Consider the following 22700-nt stretch of genomic DNA (forward strand, 5'->3'; position numbering starts at 1 on the left):
ATTCCCCAAGGCTGTTGTCCCATGCTACACACATCCTAGTCCCCTATTGGTCTGTGCTTTTTTAAGCTCTATGTGATAGTATTTTTTGTAACCCTTTGAAAACTAAGAAAATTGGCTTGGTCTACTTAAAAAAAACATGGAACTAAAGCAATGAGCAACAAAAGTGACCCAAATTTTCTTTAAAAAAAAAGGAAGGTCTAAAAGATTAGTTAAAAACAAACAAACAAAAAACTCTAAGTCTAAGCTAAAAACAATTGCTTTAACATTTTTAAAAATTGAAATAATTTTGTGACATAATATAAATATGTAATTATGATACTTAAAAATATAGTTTTTAGCAGGCTTTATTTCTTTTTCCCTAGACATTTTTCCTTGAGAATTTTCTAAATCTACTGTCTTCTTTCAGTTTGAAGAACTTTTCTTGCCAAGTTGCTAATTGCCTTTTCCCCGTGTTTTTGAAAGAAATCAAATCAATGGGTTCAGGGTTCAAAGATTTAAATACTTGTGAAAGGCCACTGAAAGCAACACAAGAAAAGGGATGTACCTCCAGGTTTTAAGGTGTAACGTAAGGTGTTACACAGAATAATTTGGCCTGGAGCAGGTAGTCCGTGGCATGGTTGAACTATGAGGAGTGTTCAGACTCTCTGGTAAACATCACACCACATCAGCATGACTTCATTCAGGGAATGTTTACATATTAATACACAAATCCTCATCATTAATCAATCAATTACATTACTATGTTACATATTTAAATCACATCTCAGAACCATCATCTCACATATTGGTTATTCACGTAACATATACATTATTACCTCACGTGTGTGAGTGTAAATTTCTTACAGCAATTTAATTCTTATAGTAATGTAAACATGTATCTGAATATTGTGAAGTTTATACATTATCATATCAAAGATGCACATGTCCAATGCTACTCATTTCTTCCCTTGCCTTTACGTGGCACAGTTTGGACTAAAACTGCTGTTGCTCTACAGATGGATGGAAACACTGCACTCAAGTGTTTTTGCTCTGAAGGTATAGGGCCAGTGTCTTTATAAACAATGCATTACCCTCTGCTGTGCATCGCAGCAGTTTCTGAGAGGAGCAGAGGGTCAGGCCCCTGGGGTTAATGCACTGGTAATTGGTCTTGATTTGCTGAGGAGGATGATACATCAGACTCTAATGCAGCTGACGTTTTGTGTTTACGCACACAAGATGTCATTCACAACAATTTAGTCATTACTGATGCAAAATTACACACATATTACTTCAGAATATTCAGAAATCAAACATGTTAAGTCATAAATGCTTCAAAATGTCCAAAACATTACCAATGAAAGAATGTATTTATATAAAAAAAAAGTCTACAACATTCATTTTGGGTTGTTTCACTTTTTACTGCCATTTCAACATTTCTTATAAAAATACTTTCCATACAAAAACTGTTTATCGTTTTAAATACAGCGATCATCTGCGGTGCACAAACACGTATAGAGACACAAGGTGTGAAACGGTGACAAAAGTGTGAAAGAGTTGAGTTAGAGGCTGAATGTGAGGGCTGATACAGAATACAGCAGGAACAAGAACACGTCTAGAGATGTAGCAGCCTAAGAAGGAAGCAGAGAAAAGGAGGAAGTACAGTATGTGTGAGAAATTTACACTGAGTGTGTGAACTAAGAAATCATTTAACAGTGGTCCACATGTGCTTCTGTCCATCTCTGTCAGATAAGCGGATCCTATAACCCAACAACAGCTAAATCTACCCAAAAGTGCACAGTAGCAGAGTTACAAAACATGGCTGTGTGTGATAGCTCCTGAAAATGCTACAACTTGGAGATACAAAGATTTTTACATTACAACAACAGTACAAGTTCCTGTTTTCATAGTGCTGGGATACATAGTGTGTACAGTCCAGCCAGTCACAATGCCTGCAGTCCAGGTTGTCATCATGTGGTGGCAAGGTTGGGGAAATGTGCTTGTATGGAATGAGATGAAATGAAACAGTAGCTGGGAGTTGAGCCACAACAAACCATAGGAAGTATGTTTATTGGCCTGTATTGTTCTTAGTGTTGTCGGTACACAGGGTATTGTGTTTTCTTGACACAAAAGCCATCAATTCAAGTTGGCATAAGCTTCAAATGCTCTTTTGTGTGCTGAAATGAAAGGGAAATCATGCCCAGCAGGAACAAACCAGCACTGTGCTGATGGAGTTTTGAAGCAAACACTCTGAATACTTGAAAGGAGGCTGAGCGTATCATATCAGTGCATCTTTATGCCACGTTGAATACACATCTGAAATTGTAAGGACACTCCTCTGTTCTCACATTCATGTTGAGTTTCTTCTCTCCAAAGCAACCTGGTAACGCTTTTCCGCACATGTATCAACTTGCTGGATTTGATATTCAACACCTTGTGCTTTTTTCCCCCCTCCTGACATGTACTGTATTTCTACTTAGCTCTCATATTAAAAGCAAACAATACAGGACATGAGCTTATGGGAGTATGCACAATGATCATGGAGACAGAGTAGGTTTAATGCATGTAATATCACCGCTGGGAGAAACCGATTGATCTGCAGATCAGTTCACTGCAAATATTCCTCTTGTTCTTCCTCCTGTCTTTCCTCTCCTTGGCCAAACTTGCAAACATTGATTCCAAATCTGTCTCATCTGAGACACACTTTATGCTGCTCAAGGTGTGTAAACATCACCCAAAGTAAATAGCAGGAGCATGTCAAATTGTTTTTTGAGAACAGAGTGTAATCAGCTGTGATTTGGGATCTCTTGAATCACACTTTCTCAAAAGGGAACATATGTTTCTCTTGTCCTCTCTTTTCTCGTTTGGTAGTCGTCTTTTTCTTCAGTCCGCTGATGTTCCCTTCGTCCTCTTCTGCTTGTCTGTTCTGGGGCCAGGACATGGCCAGAGTCTCAGCTGCTGTCTTAGCTGAAGGACTTCCACCCTCAACCACCTCCTCATCTGATGAAAATCCGCCAGTCTCTCCCTCGTGAGCAAGGCTCCCCACTCCCTGGTTCTTCTTTCCGTAGCGCTGTTTAAGTCTTTCTCTGATCAGGATCCCCTTCACCAGCAGAGTCCAGTTTGAGAGTGCCCTCTTTTCTTTTTTCTGGGAAGTTGAAAAGAGGAAAAGTTGATGTGTTTGGATGTTGAGCAGGTTTTAAATAACTTAAAATTAAACTGATTCTTAAAGAAATATTTAACCACAGAAAAGATATATGTAGATGATGTATATTCTTATCAAACTGGGCTGTCTATGCAGTAGAAAGATGCAAATACTTTTGAAATTGGTGCTACATAACCAGAGAAAACAGAAAAAGGATGGTGGTATTCACACGTGTTAAAGGTAGAAAACCCTTCAACTGCCAGAAAGCACTGCGCTGCACCTGACCAACAGATGCTCTCACTGGTGCAATGGTGAAAGCAAGCTTTTCCGTTTTGACACAGAAAGCAATATGGCGGCCAGCTGGTAACAAACGACCTTGAATTACAGTTAAATGGTTAGCTAAAATATGTTTCTGAAAACATTTAGGGTAGAAACAGCCAATTCAGTAAAATAATCTTGCTTCATATTTCATCAGCACTGCTTAGTGTTTACAGCTTGATCAGAGTTTGGTCTAAGTTTGGGGGGTCTCTCTCTCTCTCTCTCTCTCTCTCTCTCACTCACACACACACTCACACACACACACACACACACACACACACACACACACACACACACACACACACACACACAGACACACACACACACACACACACACACACCTCTTTCTCCTTCTGTTTCTGGAGCTCTTGTTCTTCCACCCAGGCCGCTCTGAGAATCTCCTCATGCTCCTCACACACAATGTAACCATCAGTCCTGAAAGACACACACACATAAAGAAAATATATTTTTTCCTCAATATTTAACATTTGCAGACTTTGGGTGTTTGACTGATTGTTTTAAATATTCATTTCATAAAATGAAAACACTTGCAACAGTTTTACTCTAGAACATAAAGAAAGAATGAGAAAGTGGAATTCTCCTAAGCATGCAATAGCAGTAAAAAAAAAAAAAGATCTCATGCAACTATGTGTATCATTGCAAACAAATAAAATGAAAAGTTGCTCACTGAGAGCAATACAGCTAGACTTAGAAAGCAACTGATCTAAGCTTACTATGTGAAAATAAATAGAAAAAAAGTAATGTGGAGAGATATTTGTTTTTACACAAACGCTTGGCATTAACATGTTATCTAAGATTATAGGCCGAGTCTTTTCTTTTCATTTTTGAAATGAAATTATGATGTAGATATAATGAAGTGATGTAGCAACTATAAAAGTCCCAAGCAATAAAATAACAATGAATTTAGATACAGTGCAATGCAGTTGTTAAACCCTGAGATTAAGATGGGACTAAAATCTCAAACATGCTCCAGGACAGACCACATCCCCGACTTCCTTGTCACGTCCTGGTACAGCAGGACGTTTCTCATTGTTGTCTTACACAGCGTGTGAGTATCCTCCATGGAAGTCAAAGCCTGTGACCGCAGGGGCGGCGTCCAGGTTCAGTTTCCTGGCCACGCGGTTGAGGTTGGGCAGCCTGAGGTGAACACAGCCCACTGGTAACATGCAGGGCTTAAACAGGTAGACATTTCCGTAGTCGTTACGGGGAACCTGAAGGGAACAGACATCGTCTACCTAAGAAACAATACTCCACACATTTGATGTCACATTGTCTTTTTGGTTGTTTATTAAATGTATGGTCATATCTATCTGCTGTATAATAATATTTGTTGCTACAGTGACCTTATTACCCCACAGTTATCGTTCTAGTCCACAGACACTGTTACCTTCCCATCCACAGCTAAAGGCGGCTGGTACTCTTCAGTCTGCCACTCTCCAAACAGCGCCAGGTCATTTTCATCCTTCTGCTCGGACACCATCCTGGCTTTACGGGAACGATTAGAGAAGCCCTTCACCATCTGAAAGAGAGTGAGACAGTGGTATGATTATACACATTGTCTCATTGTATACTAGTTCAATCATCCGCACATGGTGCCGATAGTTACCTCATTTAAAATAATACTTACATATATTATCTATTTATTTTTATCAGATGCCACAAGCATGTATTATAGCTATATTTTCCAACATCTTGGTGACATCTCAGACACTGAACTGCCCACTCCATCAATACTGCACTCAACTTCGCCACACCACACAGGGTTGTAGCTGCTGCTGTGGCAGGCCAGTCACACGTTGCATTAAACTGAAGAGCGACTGTGGTGACTAACTACAAGCAAAACTGTACAAGACTTTTCTTGCTCTGGATTAAAAAAAGGAGCGAAGGCAAGTATGACAGTATTGGCTGGAGTTGTTTGGAAACTATTTGTAAGCGGTTATCCTGTTCAGGGTCATTGGGGGACTGGAGCCTATCCCAGCTGATATTGAGCCAGAGGTGGGTTACACCCTGGACAGGTCACCCGACTATCACAGGGTCCCAGGTTAGACCACTAAACATCAACTAAAAGCACAGAACCACTTTTGTGTACAATGACTGTGGTCCTTGTTTGTACATGTTCACATACAGCACTGTGTCACCAAATGTCACTGTCAAAACACAAAACTGTTTCTACAATTTCAGCTGGAAATCACTGTATGTTGAAATCATTTTCAAGGTTACTGACAAGAAACCAGCTTTGCAACATCACAGATGTAATGTTTTTTAATGTGTTTAAAATGCTTTTCTTCATAAACAAGTCATCCATTTAAGTTTTAGATCCTGAGGCATACTCCCTGTAACATGCTGTACAGTACATCTCAGTAGCATCAGTCTAAAACGTCAATGACTTTTGTCCATACAGCAGAAAAACAAGTGTGCCTCCTCTTAAAACTTAATAACATGCTACATACTAAGTTAAACCCTTGCTCTTTTGACCTCTCGATGCTATTGTTTGGCTATAAAGTAAATGCATGATTTGATTTTGTGTTTTTTTCACAGCACAAATCTACCAGACCTCATCCACTTCAATGTTAGGAGGGAATCTTTAATACAAAAGTACACAGTGACCAAATATTCATTTTGAGGTTAACTGCTCCTGAAGTTGTTCCTCTTATTTGCTCACATCAGTCACGAATCGTGCAAATAAAGACTACTGGAATTTTTTTGGCAAGAGTGGGGTAAAGCTAGAGAGGAACTGAAATAAAACAGAATCAAACTGAAGGGAAGTTATGGATGGGCAAGAAAAAAAAGACAAAGAACAAACAAGAAGAAACAACTTGACAATAGTTTTCTCTCTCACCTTATATGGCTCCTCTCCTAGTCTGACAGTCCGTGCCTCTTTCAGCCAGGTGTCTCTGGAGTGGAGGGTGTGCACACAATCCCTACAGAAAAAGACAATTTACACATGATATGATTCATCAGAAATCCTCTGTTTTCTGAAATTCCACTTGAGGATTTGATATTTAGTTCAAGGCTTGAGCCCAACACAGACTCAGTGTCTTTTTGTGTATCTGTAAGTATGAACAGTGTTTAACAAACATCAACAGTCAATACAGACATAATTTACTGCAAGCACACCAACTTACACACCACAGCTTTAACAGATTAACCAATCAAACAGCACCACCATGTGGACACTGATGCTCATATTCACCATCACCTCAGACATGCAGGTTCATCATTAGCTGCGTCCCCAATTCAGCTGATCATTCAACCCACCCGGTCAATGAAGGTGTGTCCGTCACACCAAAACTCATGCAGCATAAAGGTGCTCATTCTCAACTTCCAAAGTAAAATAGTTTCAAGTTTATGACCGGGACTGAAGTATGAAATCCCATTGCTATCATTTTAATGGGAAAAAAACAATCACGTAAGCCATTATAATGGCACATTTTCTCAAAATAATGACTTATTGTTTTAAAATAATGAGAAACGATAGCAAAAAAAAAATACTTCACATGAAAAATGAACATCTGTATATGAATTTCTCACTGCATGTTACATTGAATTTGCGAAGAAAAGTTTTTCTTGCTTAATACCCTAGTTTACAGTGCAAGTGGTGACACTGTAGCTGACGTCTTGATGGTCAGTTTATTCATAAACATTCTGTCATTCACAAAAAACATAAAGTAGTTTATTCCTGTTTTTTTGGAGGCATTTGCCACTACTGACTGGTGTACAAATGTCTCATGGGATCGTGAGGGCTGCAGAGTTTACATCAGTTTTGTCTTCTGAATTCAAACCAAAGTAATGGACTTGGATTTAGTAAATAGACTTGCACTTGTGTTGCGCTTTTCCAGTCATTCAAAAGCACTTTCACACTACTTGTCACATTCACCCTTTTGCATGTACATTCATTCACAGGTAGCTGCACCACCTGCTACTCAGTTTTTACACATTCATACACAATAACACACCTGTGGAAGAGCCATCAGGATTAATTTGAAAGTGCCCAACGACACTTTGACTGCAGACTGTAAAAGCAAAGGATCGATTCACCAATCTTCCGATTAGTGGACAACCTGCCCTACCTCCTAAGCCACAGCCGCCCAACAGGCTGCACTGCATTCCTGTTTCACCACTGACCTGGAGTACACTGGCTCTCCCCTGCAGTATCCAAGCACAGTGGCTGTTGAAGGGTAGATGGCTTCGTATTTCAGCAGGTGTCTCTTTAAGGCGTACAGCGGGTGGTTCTTATACTCCCCTATGGAGATCGGCAGGGGTTTGCTCAGCAGCTTGTTCTGGAGCTGGGTAGCCAACACGGGGAGAAGATATCTCATATCAACAAGAACTAAGCAGTATTAAACCAGCTGTGAGAAAAAGAAGATGAAGGTTGTATGTGTACAAAATAAATAAATGCATCTGTCTGGTTTGAATGTCTACGTGTCTCTCTGTCTCACCTCCTTGTCCTCCTTTCTGTCCCTCTCATCATCGGGTCCCAGGAACGGCTCAAGTGTTTCCTCCCACCAATCTTCATCCACCCGCCTCTTCCTGGATGATGTCAACCAGGTGGGATCATACTTCCTTCCCAGGTCCTTCACAAAGCCATCCCCATCCACCGACACCACATACGTCACCGGTGCCGTTGCATTCTGGGAGCAGAGATGAGGCATCCCGACACCGTGCTCCACGTCAACGCAAACCCAGGATGAAGTTTTGTCCAGATACACCTCCAACCACTCATCTGCTCCGGGCCCTTCCTTCTTTTTCCCACTCCTCTTTGTTCTGTTGCTCATCACTCCCTCTTCCTCATCATCTTCTTCAAACTCTTTGCTCTCCCCATCTTTCACCTGTTTTTTCCCTCCACCGCTCCCTCTCTTCTGAGCTGCAGTGTTCTTGCTGTTGGTCTCTTTGGCTTTGCTTTTTCCTTTCCCCTTCTTCCCCTTTGTGGATTTACTGCCTCCTTCTGAATCGTCACTTTCCTCCTCACTGGGCCCCTGAAATTCCTCTTCATCACTAAGCCCCTCCTCCTCCATTTCTCCTTCGCTGTCACTTTCTTCCTTGTAGCTGATTTTCGAGGCGATGCTCCGACGCTTTGAGTTCTTTGGCCTCTGCCCTCCTGACGTTATAGGCTTTTCCTCCTCATCCTCCTCCTTTATTTCTTTAATCTTTGCTTTTTTTCCTCCTCGGTCTGCCTTCATCTTCCCCTCTCCAGCTGGTCTCTTGGTGCCAGGGGAGACCTTCGGCTTAGGGGAGATGTTCTTGGAGGTCTCCTGGTTAGTGTTGCTCTTTCCTGAGGCACCAGTAGATGCTCTAGCCCCCTTGCCCTGAAGAGAATAAAGAGATATTAAGTTTAAGTGCATGAGAAAAATAACAGAAGACTCTAAAAAATCATACCAGGTAATATTGTGTAATCACTCTGCAATGATAGACAAATGCAAAGGCAAAAGTATGTGTAGATTCTTAAGAATAACAGACATGTTTTCGTCCTTCCGCTGATCTGTCTTTGCTAACTGACTTTTAAAAAGAAAACTATGCAGAAGTTTAACAGACAAAACGTCTGTAGAGTACACACAACTGATTCCTTGGCAAATGGTACCAGAGGGGTATGAGGAAAGATTGTGGAGCACCTCACTTAATTTAAAAGAATAAAAGGAAAAGTCATCGAGCAAGCATACATTCTAGTTAATGAATAAATGGTTAAAACGTCAACGCTTCTGCAAGGTTTCTCCAAGGGATGGTGGTATAAACACAAACTTGACCAAACCCACTTAAACATTGAAAGTTTCAACTGTATTAAAAAAATTGTAAAAAAAAAACATACTATTTTAAGTATTTAACATTGTTAAAGAACATTAATATAAATCAATGAAATTATATAGTTTTTACACAGACAGCAGGCAAAATCACAAAGGGATTGCGCGGATTTTGCGGACGCTAAACCTGTTCATATAAGACAGGGAGAAACCATGTAATTCTCAAAGCACCTGCAAATAGAGAAATTGACCCCAAGCAATATAATATAATATATAATATCACATTAATCATGACTTTTAGTTGTTGGCAATAATGCCAATAACTTAGGCACAAAGGCTGAGGACAGAATTCTCTGTACATTATGAAGCCAATGATTAAGTGCGGCAGCTGCAGTTACATTAGTATCCTCTTAAGGGCTCAATAACCGATGTACCTTGGCTGATGGGGGTTTGAGGGGAATCGGCTGCAATGAAAGAACCAATCGGCAGAAGAGCTGCAGAGACCTCAGAACCAACAGGAACAGCTGCAGGAAAAACAAAAGACAGGAAAACAATAATTTCTCATATGAATTTTACCTTTGTATGTTGACTCAAAGGCTGAATTTCACTTCAGTAATTGAACTAGTCTGTGCCAAAGTACAAACATGAGTCATCTCCTGGTGGTTTTTGGCAGACAGGCTGGCGAGCCGTCTCTCAAGCAGAGCACGGGGGTCCGGACGCTCCTCACAGGGAAGACTGGGGTTGAGAGTGAACGTTGCTCTAAACCTGAGCGAGAAAGTTGATGTTAATGGCGCTGGACTTGAAGTCACACTGTTTCACACATTCTTACTACAAAGTAGCTTTAGGCACCAGCACAAACAATATTTCTCATTAAACAAGAACACACCATTTGAGGAGTCCGGAGAGGTAGTTTTGGTCAATGCGTTCCTTGGCAACCATGCCGTAGTGGGAGGGCAGCAGCGACAGAGTGATGGCCAGCAGGTCGGGTTCACTGCACAGACGGCTGCGGAACATCCCACTGGCTATCAGGCACATCAGATGGACCTAAGACACCAATCAGAGGTTTGCAATGACAAAAATCCTTCTTTAGTGATTTCAAATCAGACATACAATTTAGAAACAGCAATAAGAACATGTGGGAACAATCTGTGTGTGTTCACCTTGTGTGTGTCTATCAGCACATCCTTTTTGTATCGGTTCATCATGCGCCTCAGATACGAGTCAAACTCCGCCTGCCTTTTTTGCCTGGCCAATAAGAAATTAGGATTATTAGAGTCAAATAGACATTTCTCCAAAATGTGCACTCACACACATATCTAAAATAACCATATACAAACTTGCACCCTTTGGCTGTTGGAAATGCATGATACACTGTATGATTGTAATTAGACTTGATGATTTGCAACGGCTCTCCTAAATATCCCACAAAGATGCAGTGTGTACACAGGTTAGAGCAAAACTTAAAACTCTTCAGCTTGTGTTAACCACAGACCTTAGTTAAGGCTTCTAACCAAAAACCCATTCAAAAAAGCTATTGGTTGTTACCAAGGGAACCAGAGGTGCTAAAATGCTATGTTATTTCAGGGTTTTAGGACTCATCACTGTGGGAGTCTATTGACCAATTCAGGACTTAAAGGAGCAGTGTGTAGGCTTTAGTGGCATCTAGTGGTAACATTGCAGACTGCAACAACCTGAATATCCTTCCCCTCGCCTCTCCCTTACCTAACATGTAAGAGAAGCTACGGTGGCCTTCAGGTGCTCCCACACCACCAAATTCAAGTTGCTAGTTCAACGTAAAAACGCTGAAGCTCTGAAGCTAGTATTTGGTTTGTCCTTTCTGGGCTACTGTAGAAACAAAGCAGGCTCCATGGAAGAGAATCCACTCCATATATAGATATTAACACTTAATATAAGGTAACAAAAACCCAACCCACCATTTAAAAGATGATTAAGAATATTATATTCCATTTCTATAATAATCTGTTTCACTCAGAGTAAGTCCACAAACAAAATGCAAAAACTGGTCATGAAAATAAAACATTCTCAGGGCACTCATGAAGAAAAGGAATATCAGGAGCCTCGCTAAATACAGGCTTATAAAATAACTTACTCTGCCTGAAGAATGTTTCCTTTTCAAGACCAAAAATGTTTGCTACCATTTTATGGAACTGTATTTAAGATGAGATGAATTTCACTACAAATAGTTGAGTCATAAACAAAACACTAATATTTCTGAAACAGATCACAGTTTTAAAACAAAACTTTATTAAACTGTTTTTACACAACTACACAGAGATCCACTTACCTTTTCCTGACTTCTGGAGTCTCAATCTCTATCTCAACCGGCTGAGAGGGCAGGACTGGTTCTGGTGGTTCAACTGGACCCAGCGGCTCAGAAAGCTCTAATAAACACAGATGCACTCAAATGATTTTTTTCAATTCTGTCTCACAATTTCATCCCAACATGCTGTAACCGTGGTGAAAATAACATTTACCTTTCTCACCTTTGTATATAAAATTAAAGAGTTGGAAATGTATCATGTCATACTACAAGCTGACACTGTTTTCTGCTGATCCCTCACTTACCTTCCACTTCCTCCCAATCATCCTCATCTTCCTCACTGTCGTCCTCATCCTCTTCCTCTTCCTCTTTCTCTGTTTTCTTGACGTTCACCGTAACCACATGAGGTGGTGAGGTCACCATATCAAAGTCTTCTTCACTGTCAGCCCCCTCCTCTTTCACTGGCGACTGGAAGTATTTACTGGTTTTGACAGCAGTTGTGGATGTGGTGGAAGTGGCGTTTTCTGCTGCTCGTTTTGTGGAGGATCGTGATTTCGGTTTGACCTTCCTCTCGAGCTTCTCCTCTTCCTCTGTGGTGCCATTACCTGAAAAGACAGAAATAAATAAGTAGGTTTAAAGCTACAGAAGTTGAGCACTGATTAAGAATAGTTAAAAGAGTTTAGTTTTCAGTCTTCTACTTCCCTCTTTTTCTTACCTCATACAGTTAAAATCTTTGTACTGCGAAACACATGTATGGTCACCCTAAATAAACAAAATCACCATCAGAGACTATCTTGCTTCTATCAGCCACTGCACTGCATTTTATATTACAAACCACAGGGTGATATTCAGAAGGAAATTTGTATCACAAACAGTAAAGTGGTGTTGTGTTCTGCCCACAGCTTCTGGTGAGAAGCCACAGGAAAAGATCATTTTCCACAAGATTAAAAGCTAAATATGAGTAAACAGTACACTGGTGGTGGTGGTGGTGTATGGGGTCCTGCTCACAGCAGGAAGCAGACAGGGTTATGGGAATTATAGTCGCAGTTGATGAATCCTTTGTCATAAAACATGAAAGGCATAAAAAGGCATCGACCGCAAGCTAACAAATCATCTCAAACATTTGTTTATAGTAAATAAAGCTTGACATGAATAACTAACTACAAAGAGAACATTTGAGATAATGCTGCTGCTGCAATTAATATCTGTTCTCTAAATAAAGTATGGCAATGCCTAAATGTTGATTTAACACTGTGACAAGAGCAGACAGATACAGATACTTCAGTTGACAGGCAAAAATCAAAATGACAGAGGCAGACAAGAGAATTTAGATACACTATGTGACATGCAGTTACTGAGAATCATAAATTACTCAAGATGTGTTTAAAAGATGCAAAAGGTATGCGCTCTGTATTAGGGGTGTAAATCACAAGTTTCATCAAATTGCAATATTTCCGTGATTATTTGAAATATTTGCTGATACCACAAAGTCTGCCAGGATTTTGATTCCATTAAATTCAGGGGCCTGCAATCGATATGGGATGATATTAATAAATATCATATAATGTCATTTCCTTGGCTGATTACTATTGTGTGCTTGGCATTATGTTGCTAACACTGTTTGAATGGAAGGAGGTTTGCTTGGTCATAAATGGGGGAAAAAAGATGTGTCATGGGAATTTCAAAATAAAAGTGTATCTTAAAGTTGATGATATGTATCAATATTTTCACTTTGCATCTATAATACTGGATAGTTGGTCATTGAGTTGATGTATCAATCCAAAATGATGTATCTCTACACCCCCTCTGTATATGGTGCATGATTTACACATAAACAAGAATAAAGGCCAGGAATGGTCCCATTCTTACAAAAATACGTTTCATGTTTTGATGAAGCGGGGCACAGATGTGTATGTGGGCCAGCAGATCCACTCCAGTAACCATCCATATCACCAGCACATGCACCTGCACCTGCAGCTGCACTCTGAGTGCTTTAAAGTGCCTTTCTGATGGCAACAACAATAAAATAGCCAAATGTATGAACACAAGTCAAAAACACTGGAACTGCATGCTTTTTTAACCATTGACAACCCTCAAAAATTGACAGCACTTACAAATACTGAGGCTAAAGTCATTGTTTCTAAATACACTGACGCATCAATGTCTAAGGCTGGACAGTCATTTAATATCATCAATCAACTTTCAGTGGAATCATACTGTGAGGAAATGTGCATGCATCTTATCATTTCACAAAATTCACAATTCACAAAATCTTGTCCAAACAAAAAAAAATCTCAGAAGTAACTGAGGTTAAAAACCATCAAAATTAAATACTTACGTTTGGGTTTTTTTACACATGCAAAGGGTTCTATCTGATGTATAACAAGTTACAACATACTTTAATTACTTATTCATTTATTGCAACTGTTTAATATGGTACATGTGTTTTATGTATATATTTCCCATATCACACTGTATGATATTGGAAACGTATCTGAGTTTGTTGCAGCTGATGGCACAGTCGCTGATTGATCTGTATCACTAAACCTACATTACCAACAACTATTTCATGCATGCATATCTCTAGCTCGCAATGACAATCAGATGTCATTTATAACCTCACGGTCATATAAAACGGTGCATTTAGCAGAACACTTGTGTGTTCTTTACTCAGAGAAAACCCTTTTTTCAGAAGCTGAGGGTTACATAGACCCACAGATCCGTCTTCGGTTGGATTGAGCAAACTGACCCCACTTACTCCACAATCACAGAGATAAACAAGTCAGCAACCTAAATTTGGTTTTCACAATTATTTTTGGCTCAAAACTTCATTTTTTGGACCCAACATCCTTAGCAGCAAACAGTGAGGATACAAATGTCCCTGTATATAACGGGACAGATGGTTGTGATGCATTATTCCTAACTTTTAATACCTGCATCTTTCTCCTTTGCTCTCAGTTTTGCACCGCTGCTCTTCGCCTTCAGCCCCTGCTTCAGTTTCTTTGTATCGGCCCCAGTCTGCGCACACTCTCTCCGCTTTGCCATGCTCACTTTTCTCAGACTTTTCCTCAGAAAAATCACTCTCTTCTAAATTTTAATGTCTTCTGTCAAAACTAGACCGGCTGAAGTCCCTCGGCTCTCCACATGGCGTTGTACAGGGGTTATCCAACATTTCACGCTGCAGCTTTCATAACACAAGAAACTGAACCCCGGCTGATTTTGGAGGCAGGACTCTGACGTCACGTCCGCTCCTTCTTCTTCTTCGGAGCTGCAAACAGTAGCACGCGCACCAAGAGACCCAACACATGTTTTTCTTGTTAACACGCCGAAACCGCAATTCTCTACCTTCTAGGCTGACACAAATATTTATTCATATCTCCGCTGCTATCTTAACTTAGGGTTAATGTAAAAAATTGTTAACTCATGCAATACAACCTTTTGGACAGTGAGGGGCGATGTTGTGTTTTATGTGAGACCCTTCTTTGCAGTAAAACATTAATAAATTCATGAGGAAACATAAAGAAACACTCACCATACTAGGTGGCAACAATAGGCAAACATAATGAGTTAAACTGTAGAAAATCCAGTCTCTAGATCCACAGTATTAAAGTCAGCTGGCCTTAGAGGGTCATACTAGATTTTTAAAAAATAAAAATAAAAAAACAAAAAACATAATATGAGCTTTACATAAAACCACCAGTTAAGCTCATTCACAGAGCTCAAGGTCAGAACCACACTGGCATGACAGGTTTATTCTAAAAAAGGGACAGAATAAAATGTATGAAGACTTCAACACCAGTTATGTAACTATGTATATTTACTACAACTGTACACTTTTGAGGTACTTGTACTACTTTACTTGAGCAGGCCTATCTCTCTTTCAGAGGCAAAATTGTACTTGTATTGTGAGCTAAATATTGTATTTGAAAGATTTAATTTCTAGTATTTTCACCAAATCAGATTAGTAAAGGAAAATATAAATGAACTTATATATGATGTATCACAGCAAGAGACCCCCACGTTCCTCCAACAGTAAACCAAACCCACAGTCCATGTGAGTTAAGTTTATCGATGTAGGTCCAGAGCGTATCCTGTAAACAATAACTGATACATGATATATTATTATAGACTGCATTACCCAAAAGTTTATAAAGTAATTGGGGGAAAAAAACCCTACCTTTGCCAGCTGCAACATTAAAGTGATAAAATCATGACTGTATCAACAATCATAATCCAATAATATACCATAGATTATTCTGTTATGAGCCATTCTACATTATGACTACTTTTACTCTGATTGGCCCACTTTAAGTGCATTTTGATGCTAAATATATTATACTTTTACTTTTATTTGTTACACAATATTTTTTCACTGTAGTATAAGCTACTTAAGATCTGAGTACTTCTTCCTCCACTGTTCAGTACTAATAAACTCTGCTAGTTTATAAATCTGATTTGTGTCACTTTATCTTGTAATCTGATTTCTGCTTGTTTGTTTTTTTTCCCCCACAGTCTCCATCTTTCAAGAAGATGGAGTTGAAATAAAGCAATTATCAGACAAATAAGGAAAGAAAATCCTTCATGGATTGTTGTGCAATTTTTTTGTGCATTATGATAGTAAATAGATTCTACAGTGTGCCAAAAAAAAGACATGCTATTTAAGACAGCTATTTGGCAAAATCGCAGGGCTTAGTAACCAGGTCTGAAAATAAGTAGCCACGAGCAGAAGAGTTACTTCAAGCATCCACCTTTTACAATTTCAGGTATTTTGAAGCAGATGTGACAGATTTATATCTCTTTCTATTTATGTTCTTCTTGAAGTTAATGTGTTGTGGGTAAAAGTGCAGTGTTTTACTTTGTATGGGTTAACAAAATTCTGTTTTGTTTCCATAATAGTTTTCCTTGGAAAATGTTTCCTCCGACACTGTGACAAGTCTGCTCACTAATGTGATTTTCTGCTATCATGTAGGTATTATGAATATATTGTGTTATTTTTTTATGGAACTGGAACATCACAGTGTCTCAGTCTCACCTCTTCAACGTAAACAGTCACGTCTTATTTGCATGGATTTCCTCACAAGTAAGTCAGGTTTCATCCGCTGACTCCAGACATGAGAATGTGGCTACCCTCGTCTCTCTCTGCGTGCCAACCATTTCCTGGGAGTTTCACTGCCTTCCACCCAGTGCATGCTGGGATGCTCTCCTCATCCCACTGGGACCCTGAATAAGAATTAAGTGGGTAAAAGTCCATGACTGAATGAATTCTCTATCTCGTTATTTTTGCGACGAGCTTGTGTGACTCCCCTGCTATGAGTTCTGCCTCTCTGTTTGGAATCAGTTCGGTTCATTTCAGTTCAATTTAATTTTCATTCTGCTCTGTTGTGATCCGTATCGATCACGTTGGGATTCTGCAGCAGATGTGTGTGTTTCACTTCAGAGAGCCGTCTGTCAGCTGATACAGTTAGACAGCTTCAGACTGACTCGCTGCAGTAGAGGCCTGATGGGACCGGGGAAATATTTCTGTCCTGAGTGTGTGTAAAGCCTGCACCATACATATGCATACCTACTGCATGCATACGCATAAATGACTGAATGTTTATGTGTGCAGTGCATGCGCCTCCATATTTCTGTGTGACAGGTTTTCGCTTCACGGTCTCCTGGATGTGTGCATGCATTTATTGCCTCCTGTGAGCATGTAGGCTCTTGAGAGTGTGCTTATCTGTGTGTGTGTGTGTGTGTGTGTGTGTGTGTGTGATGTGATGTGATAGGGCTCGAGTCCATGGTCCAGTGTGCGGTTCTCCCAGCGCAATGCATGGCTTCCATCCCTATATGAACCATCAGTACAGTCAGATAGGAATAAAAAGCCATACAGCGCACTGGGCATTGGGAAGACTGGATTTTAAGAGCAAGGACACACACACACACACACACACACACACACACACACACAGAGGCAAATGACAGATGGAAAACATTCAAAACGCCCCCCCCGGACCTGCAGAACTGCATAACAGCAGGTGAAGGACATCGCCACCCAGAGAATAAGACAGAGATCTGATAGAAAACAACATTGGTTCTTTAGTAGTGGGTATACTGGGAATACGACATCATACTGGGCCACAGACTGATCAACAGACTGACCAGAAGACAGACTGTGTGTGAGTCAGAGGGAGAGTGAAGCTTGAGTGAAGCCTCATCAAGGATGCCCTCCGCTGTTGAGGTGTGGCAACAGGTGTGACATCCGCTCTTTTTCCCCTCAGTGTTGTCTCCTTGGCAGCTGGATTTCCAACTGTGCAGCTCTTGGCTCATGAAGATCAGACAGAAGTAACACATGATGTACAAGATTTTGTCCTAAAAATATTAAGAATCATGACTTGTTATCCTTCACACACCTCTATGTTTTAGTGGTGCAGCCACATAAAGTCCCTTTTTGGACACCAGGTCTGTCTTTTTTGATTCCCATATATTGATTCTTTATATTAAACTCAATATTCATTTCCTCAACCACGGGCATATCATTTTCTCTCGCCACAGTTTTTCCAAAGCCACAGATAACACCCTTTTTAGCATAGTAAAACAAGTCTTCTAATCTATAATGCACATACCTGCTTCCCTTATGGATTTCTAACCCTTGAAAAGAAAGAAACATAAACACTTCTGAGCCTAATAGAGAAAAACAGCGATATACAAAAATGTGACAAAGAGTGTCCAAAAATGCATTCATTCATGTTTGATTTGAATTTCAGATATAGTTTTCTCCTTGGCAACAAGTAGCTGAAATTATCAGAAATGCAGTTCAAATCTACCTCATCTACAAACTGATTTTGGTCCATTTTTATTATTTTGGAACATGATGTGTTCAGCACATATTGTAAACTTTGTGTCATGTGGTTGTTGTTTTTTTTTTAAATATAAAATAGATTCGACATGATTTTCTTCTTGTGCATTACAACAAAAGTGCTTGAATGTCTTCACGCAGCTGTAACTTTTCTTTCTCTGTGAAAAGATCAAACCTGTGCCACAAAGATTTAAACATTAAATTAGACAGTTACGGTATCAGTGTGAATCCAACTGTTAGAATTTAATAATAATAAAAATAAAGAAAACTCCCTTGAAATAATTTGCTCTTTGAGAGGAGGGGTCAGTTCCTCCACCAATGAGCTTTGTGGCACCTGTTGTCCTCTTGGGTAGCAACCATATGCTGTGAACTCAACCAGATTAAAACATTTTTATCAAACTAATTATCAAACCGGTTTAATTAAAATCTGTCATAGAGAGCAACAATTCCTCACAGAACAATAAACTTGTTTTACTTTAATCAAGATTCACATGTTTGCAGTGGGCAGCCTCCTCATTCTGCCACACATTGTCCCCTTTTTTCTAGAATATTCTTGAATCATTTACTAAGAAAGTAGAATTTAAGACTGGTTAAAGACTCAGTAAGAGGGACTTGTGCAATAAGAGGGTTTTGTGGAATGTATTTGTTATATTAATGTTAAATTGATGCCTCTCTTCCTCCTGAATTACATCCAGTTGTATCCTACATTTATCTCGGGCCTCATAAGCTCCAGGGCTGACTTTAAAAAGGATTGAGTATTTGGCAAGTGACAGCATTAAAACTAGAATAAACCCCTGTTCAAAATAAAATCCCCACAAGTCTGGAGTAGGTATGTTATTATTGTTTTCTACAGAAATAAAGCCTCAGAAACCATTCCTGTCGCGCCTTAAGAGGCTTCACAACTTCAAGGAGCGGATATGAAATAAATCCAATTACCGAGCTGTCAGTCAAGACGCTAATTAGTACGACTCCGGCAGACTAAGTGGCATCAAAGCTGGAAACTGAAAATAGAGGCGACGAGAGAGACAGTGGGGGAAAAAAAATCACACAATTTCGTCGCTGAAAACACAACTATACCGCAAAAAAACTCACACAACCTCTAGACGAGCTGCTGCTATTTCTGGATCGCCACAGATGAGCAACAGCAGCTCGTGGGAAAAAAAAAAGAAGAAGAAACGAGCATCCATGCATCCGAGCCGGGACACCGCGGGTCCTCCTACGCCTCTGTACCCCTCTCCCTGCGTCCTGCGGCCGGGCTGCTGAGCTCCGCCGGGTGATCCGAGCAAACAGTCAAACAGGTGGACTCCAGATCGCTTCTGCACGAGGCCTGAACAATTGTCCAGAATAGTAGCTGCTCAGTCCAAAGAGAAGGGGGTCGGTGATGCTGCTGCCGCTGCCACCGGTGGATATGTGGAGTTTGATCGCGCCTTTACGCATCTGTGCGTATTTCCATTCAGCGGCAGAGGCAAACAGACAGAGCGAGAGGAAGAGAGGGAGAGAGAGTGAGGGAGGGAGGGAGGGAGGTGTGGTGGAAAAGGATAGGAGGAGGTGGAGGAGGGGGGGTGAGGTAACAAAGGCCCCTGAGTGAGGAGGAGCCAACGAAAAAGAGGGATGAGGAAAAAAAAAAAGCAAGGAGGGGGCATCATCATACCTGAACAGGAGACCTCCCTCTGCCTCTGTGTGCGCGCGTGTGTGTGTGTGTGTGTGTGTGTGTGTGTGTGGAGACAGACAGAGGGGTGTAAGGGAGGGGAGGCTTATGTCGCCTCAGTGACGCGCAGTGTTAATAAAAGCCGGGCAGAGGGGCTGAATAAGGCTCTTTTCTGTCTCATTCAAATACCGCCAGAAAGCACTTTCATTCTGCTGATAAAGTATAGAGAGAGTGTGTGTACGGTGGCATGGTGGAGCGAGGGAATGTGTGAGTGTGTGTGTGCGTGTCCATCTGCATCTCCATGTGTTTGCCCTCTCTCTCTCTCTCTCTCCCCCCCTCTCTCTCTGTCTCTTTCACTGGCATTTACACTGTGAGCAGCCAGACAAACAGACGGCTGGGTGCACAGCCTGACCGACTGGCCGATAAACACCAGCCCCAAAGTCAGACAAGAAAGTAGAGGTAGTAAAGAAAAGAAGAAAAAAGCATGTAATTTAAGGTAAAAGATAGGGGAGAGGCAGGTGAACAAGTCTGAAAGGAGAGACAGAGCAGCAAAAAGATGGAGAATAACAGTCATTGGCACCCTCTTTTCAGAGACAGATGAGGACAAACAAAAGGGATGCAGCCCAAAATGTCTACAAGACAGAGACACAGGACAAGGGATGAAGAGGGAAACAAAAATAAAAGAGAGAATAAGAGAGAGATTTTGGGAGAAACACTTCACAGGGATTAAGTGGAAATACTTGCTCTCGATCGCCCCTTCTTCCTCCACCTCCTCCTCCTCCTCTGCTTCCTCCTCCTCCTGTTCTCAGGGGCTCGGCTGGAGTTGCATTCCAACGCGTCGCTCTCAATCCCTGTTACTCCAGGCAACACAGTTCCTTGATCTGGTCCCACGTCATGCCGGGCAGAGGAGGAGGAGGAGGAGGAGGGAGGCAGCAGGAGGAGGTGAAGGTGGGAGCCTCAGGGGGGGACAAGTGGAAGACAGGATTGATGGTAAAATGAAGAAGGAGGAGAGGGCGGAGGTGGTGAAGGAGGAAAGAAAGGGGAAGGTGGTAGAAGGACAGGGAGGAAATGTAAGGGGAGAGGTGAGAGGAGGCGAAGGAGGTGACAGAGGACACAAGTGGGTGAAAAGATGTGGGAAGAAGAGAATGAAAGAAAAGGCCAAGGAGCGAGTGAGAGGGAGGAGAGGATGGAGGGGTGAGAAAAAGGAGGAGCGAATACATGTGGGAGGAAGAAATAGGAGGAGAGGCAGAAGACAGACAGAAAATGAAGCATCCTTGGAGGTCGTAACACCCCCAACTGCTCCCCCTAAGTCCTCAGTTGAAATTATAATAAAATTAAAAAGTGAAATCACTGTTAAGGATCATTTGCTTCTCTCGAGGCCATTAAAGTCAGATGGGTTTGTTCTGAACTGCCTGGTTTAATCAAGTTCAATAAACTAGAGTTAAATAGAGTGAAGGAGAAAGACGGATATGATAATAAAGACCAGGAGGTGACACAGCACACACGGCTGTCGCATTCGGAAAAAGTTGTGGCGTTTCTTTTAAAATGCTTGCGACACCAGACAGGTGGGATGCCGGCCAATAAAACACCTCAGAATGTGTCAGTGATACAAGGCAGGTCACAAAAGCTTTCCTTTGGCAGAGAACTGAAGACATTTGTCATCTAATGTTCATGAAAAATGTGGTGGAGCGCATTTGTACTGTGTATTGTATTTATCAAAGCAGGAGTTTACGTTACCCAAGCTGTCTGAAAGCCAGCAATATAATGTCATATATGTTATTTAGTCATTGGTTATTAAAGATTGTTGTGGCCACTTGAGGGCAGCAGAAACAAGCTGTGAACACAACACATACTTTTTATCACTTGTTAAGTTGATATGGTGAATTTGTTAGCAAAGAGTTGCCTGTTTACACATTCAGCATGTAAAGAGCAACATTATCATTCATTAGGACACATTTTTGGGCCCTTTCACGTGTCTCTTATTTGTTCAGCGCTTCTGGAATCTGTAGTTTGATCCAAAACAAACTTACAGGTGTGAAACCTCCCTTTGGACCAAACAGCTGAACCTTGGTTTGACAAAAATTGGTGGTCTCAAACTGATCAGCAGTTCTGGTGTGAAAACATTCTTAGCATTATTTGGACTTTCAGACCAAATACAGTAGGTTTTAGCAGGTTACCGTTAAGAGATAAGAATTGTAGCCAGTACCAGACCTAACACTGTCAGCGCCCCCAGGCCAGCTTCACGCTGTGGCTTAAATAACGGCACACTAGCAATAAGTATGCAGGAGAGTTTTTGGAAATATTTCAATGCAGGGTTTCCAACACATTCATGTATATGTGGCAGCCTACCACAATAACAACATCTGTCACCACTACTGATTTTCTGTTTTTGTAGGTGGATTGTTCATCAGGAGTGGTGTTGGACTATAGCCTATCACTCAGTTATTCATTGTGTGCCTTCTCTGGGGAGAGACAGAGCAGCAGAAGGCCAGGTGCAGTGAAAGTAAAACTTAACCATTCATTGCACTCTGTCTAAAAGTTTGCTTTTACTTCCTCTGAAGCAGCTGCTTCTCTCATCCATCCATCAGATCTGATCAGCTTTGATCGACAGATCAATAATCCACCACGCAGCTAAATCCACAAAGTGCAGCTAAGGACAAAATAGCTCATGAAAACTCATGCCGGCGCTGCATTCACAGACTTGCAAAAACATACGAATGAAGAAAGGGGACACAGAATGA

The 22700-nt window shown here is 40.9% G+C and overlaps 1 protein-coding gene and 1 long non-coding RNA gene across 2 annotated transcripts; both read right to left on the minus strand.

Annotated features, from left to right (window-relative positions):
• Positions 1-412: 412 nt before the first annotated feature.
• xpc (xeroderma pigmentosum, complementation group C) lies at positions 413-17225 on the minus strand. The gene is made up of 14 exons (XM_042491858.2): positions 14407-17225; positions 11779-12078; positions 11498-11594; positions 10353-10437; positions 10079-10236; positions 9837-9957; positions 9627-9716; positions 7897-8763; positions 7583-7743; positions 6297-6378; positions 4845-4976; positions 4499-4668; positions 3778-3871; positions 413-3121 (listed from the first exon to the last, which is right to left on the minus strand). Exons 1-14 carry the CDS (start codon positions 14516-14518, stop codon positions 2789-2791), a joined length of 2802 nt encoding a protein of 933 aa, XP_042347792.2. The 5' UTR covers positions 14519-17225; the 3' UTR covers positions 413-2788.
• A 306-nt stretch (positions 17226-17531) lies between these two features.
• Positions 17532-20000, minus strand: LOC148188760 (uncharacterized). The gene is made up of 2 exons (XR_015777341.1): positions 19963-20000; positions 17532-19748 (listed from the first exon to the last, which is right to left on the minus strand). It is a non-coding gene; the product is annotated as an uncharacterized LOC148188760 (long non-coding RNA).
• Positions 20001-22700: the final 2700 nt, after the last annotated feature.

This window comes from Plectropomus leopardus, chromosome 9 (genome assembly GCF_026936395.1).
Source record: "Plectropomus leopardus strain MGB_pleo_1.0 chromosome 9, ASM2693639v1, whole genome shotgun sequence".
Taxonomy (NCBI): domain Eukaryota; kingdom Metazoa; phylum Chordata; class Actinopteri; order Perciformes; family Serranidae; genus Plectropomus; species Plectropomus leopardus.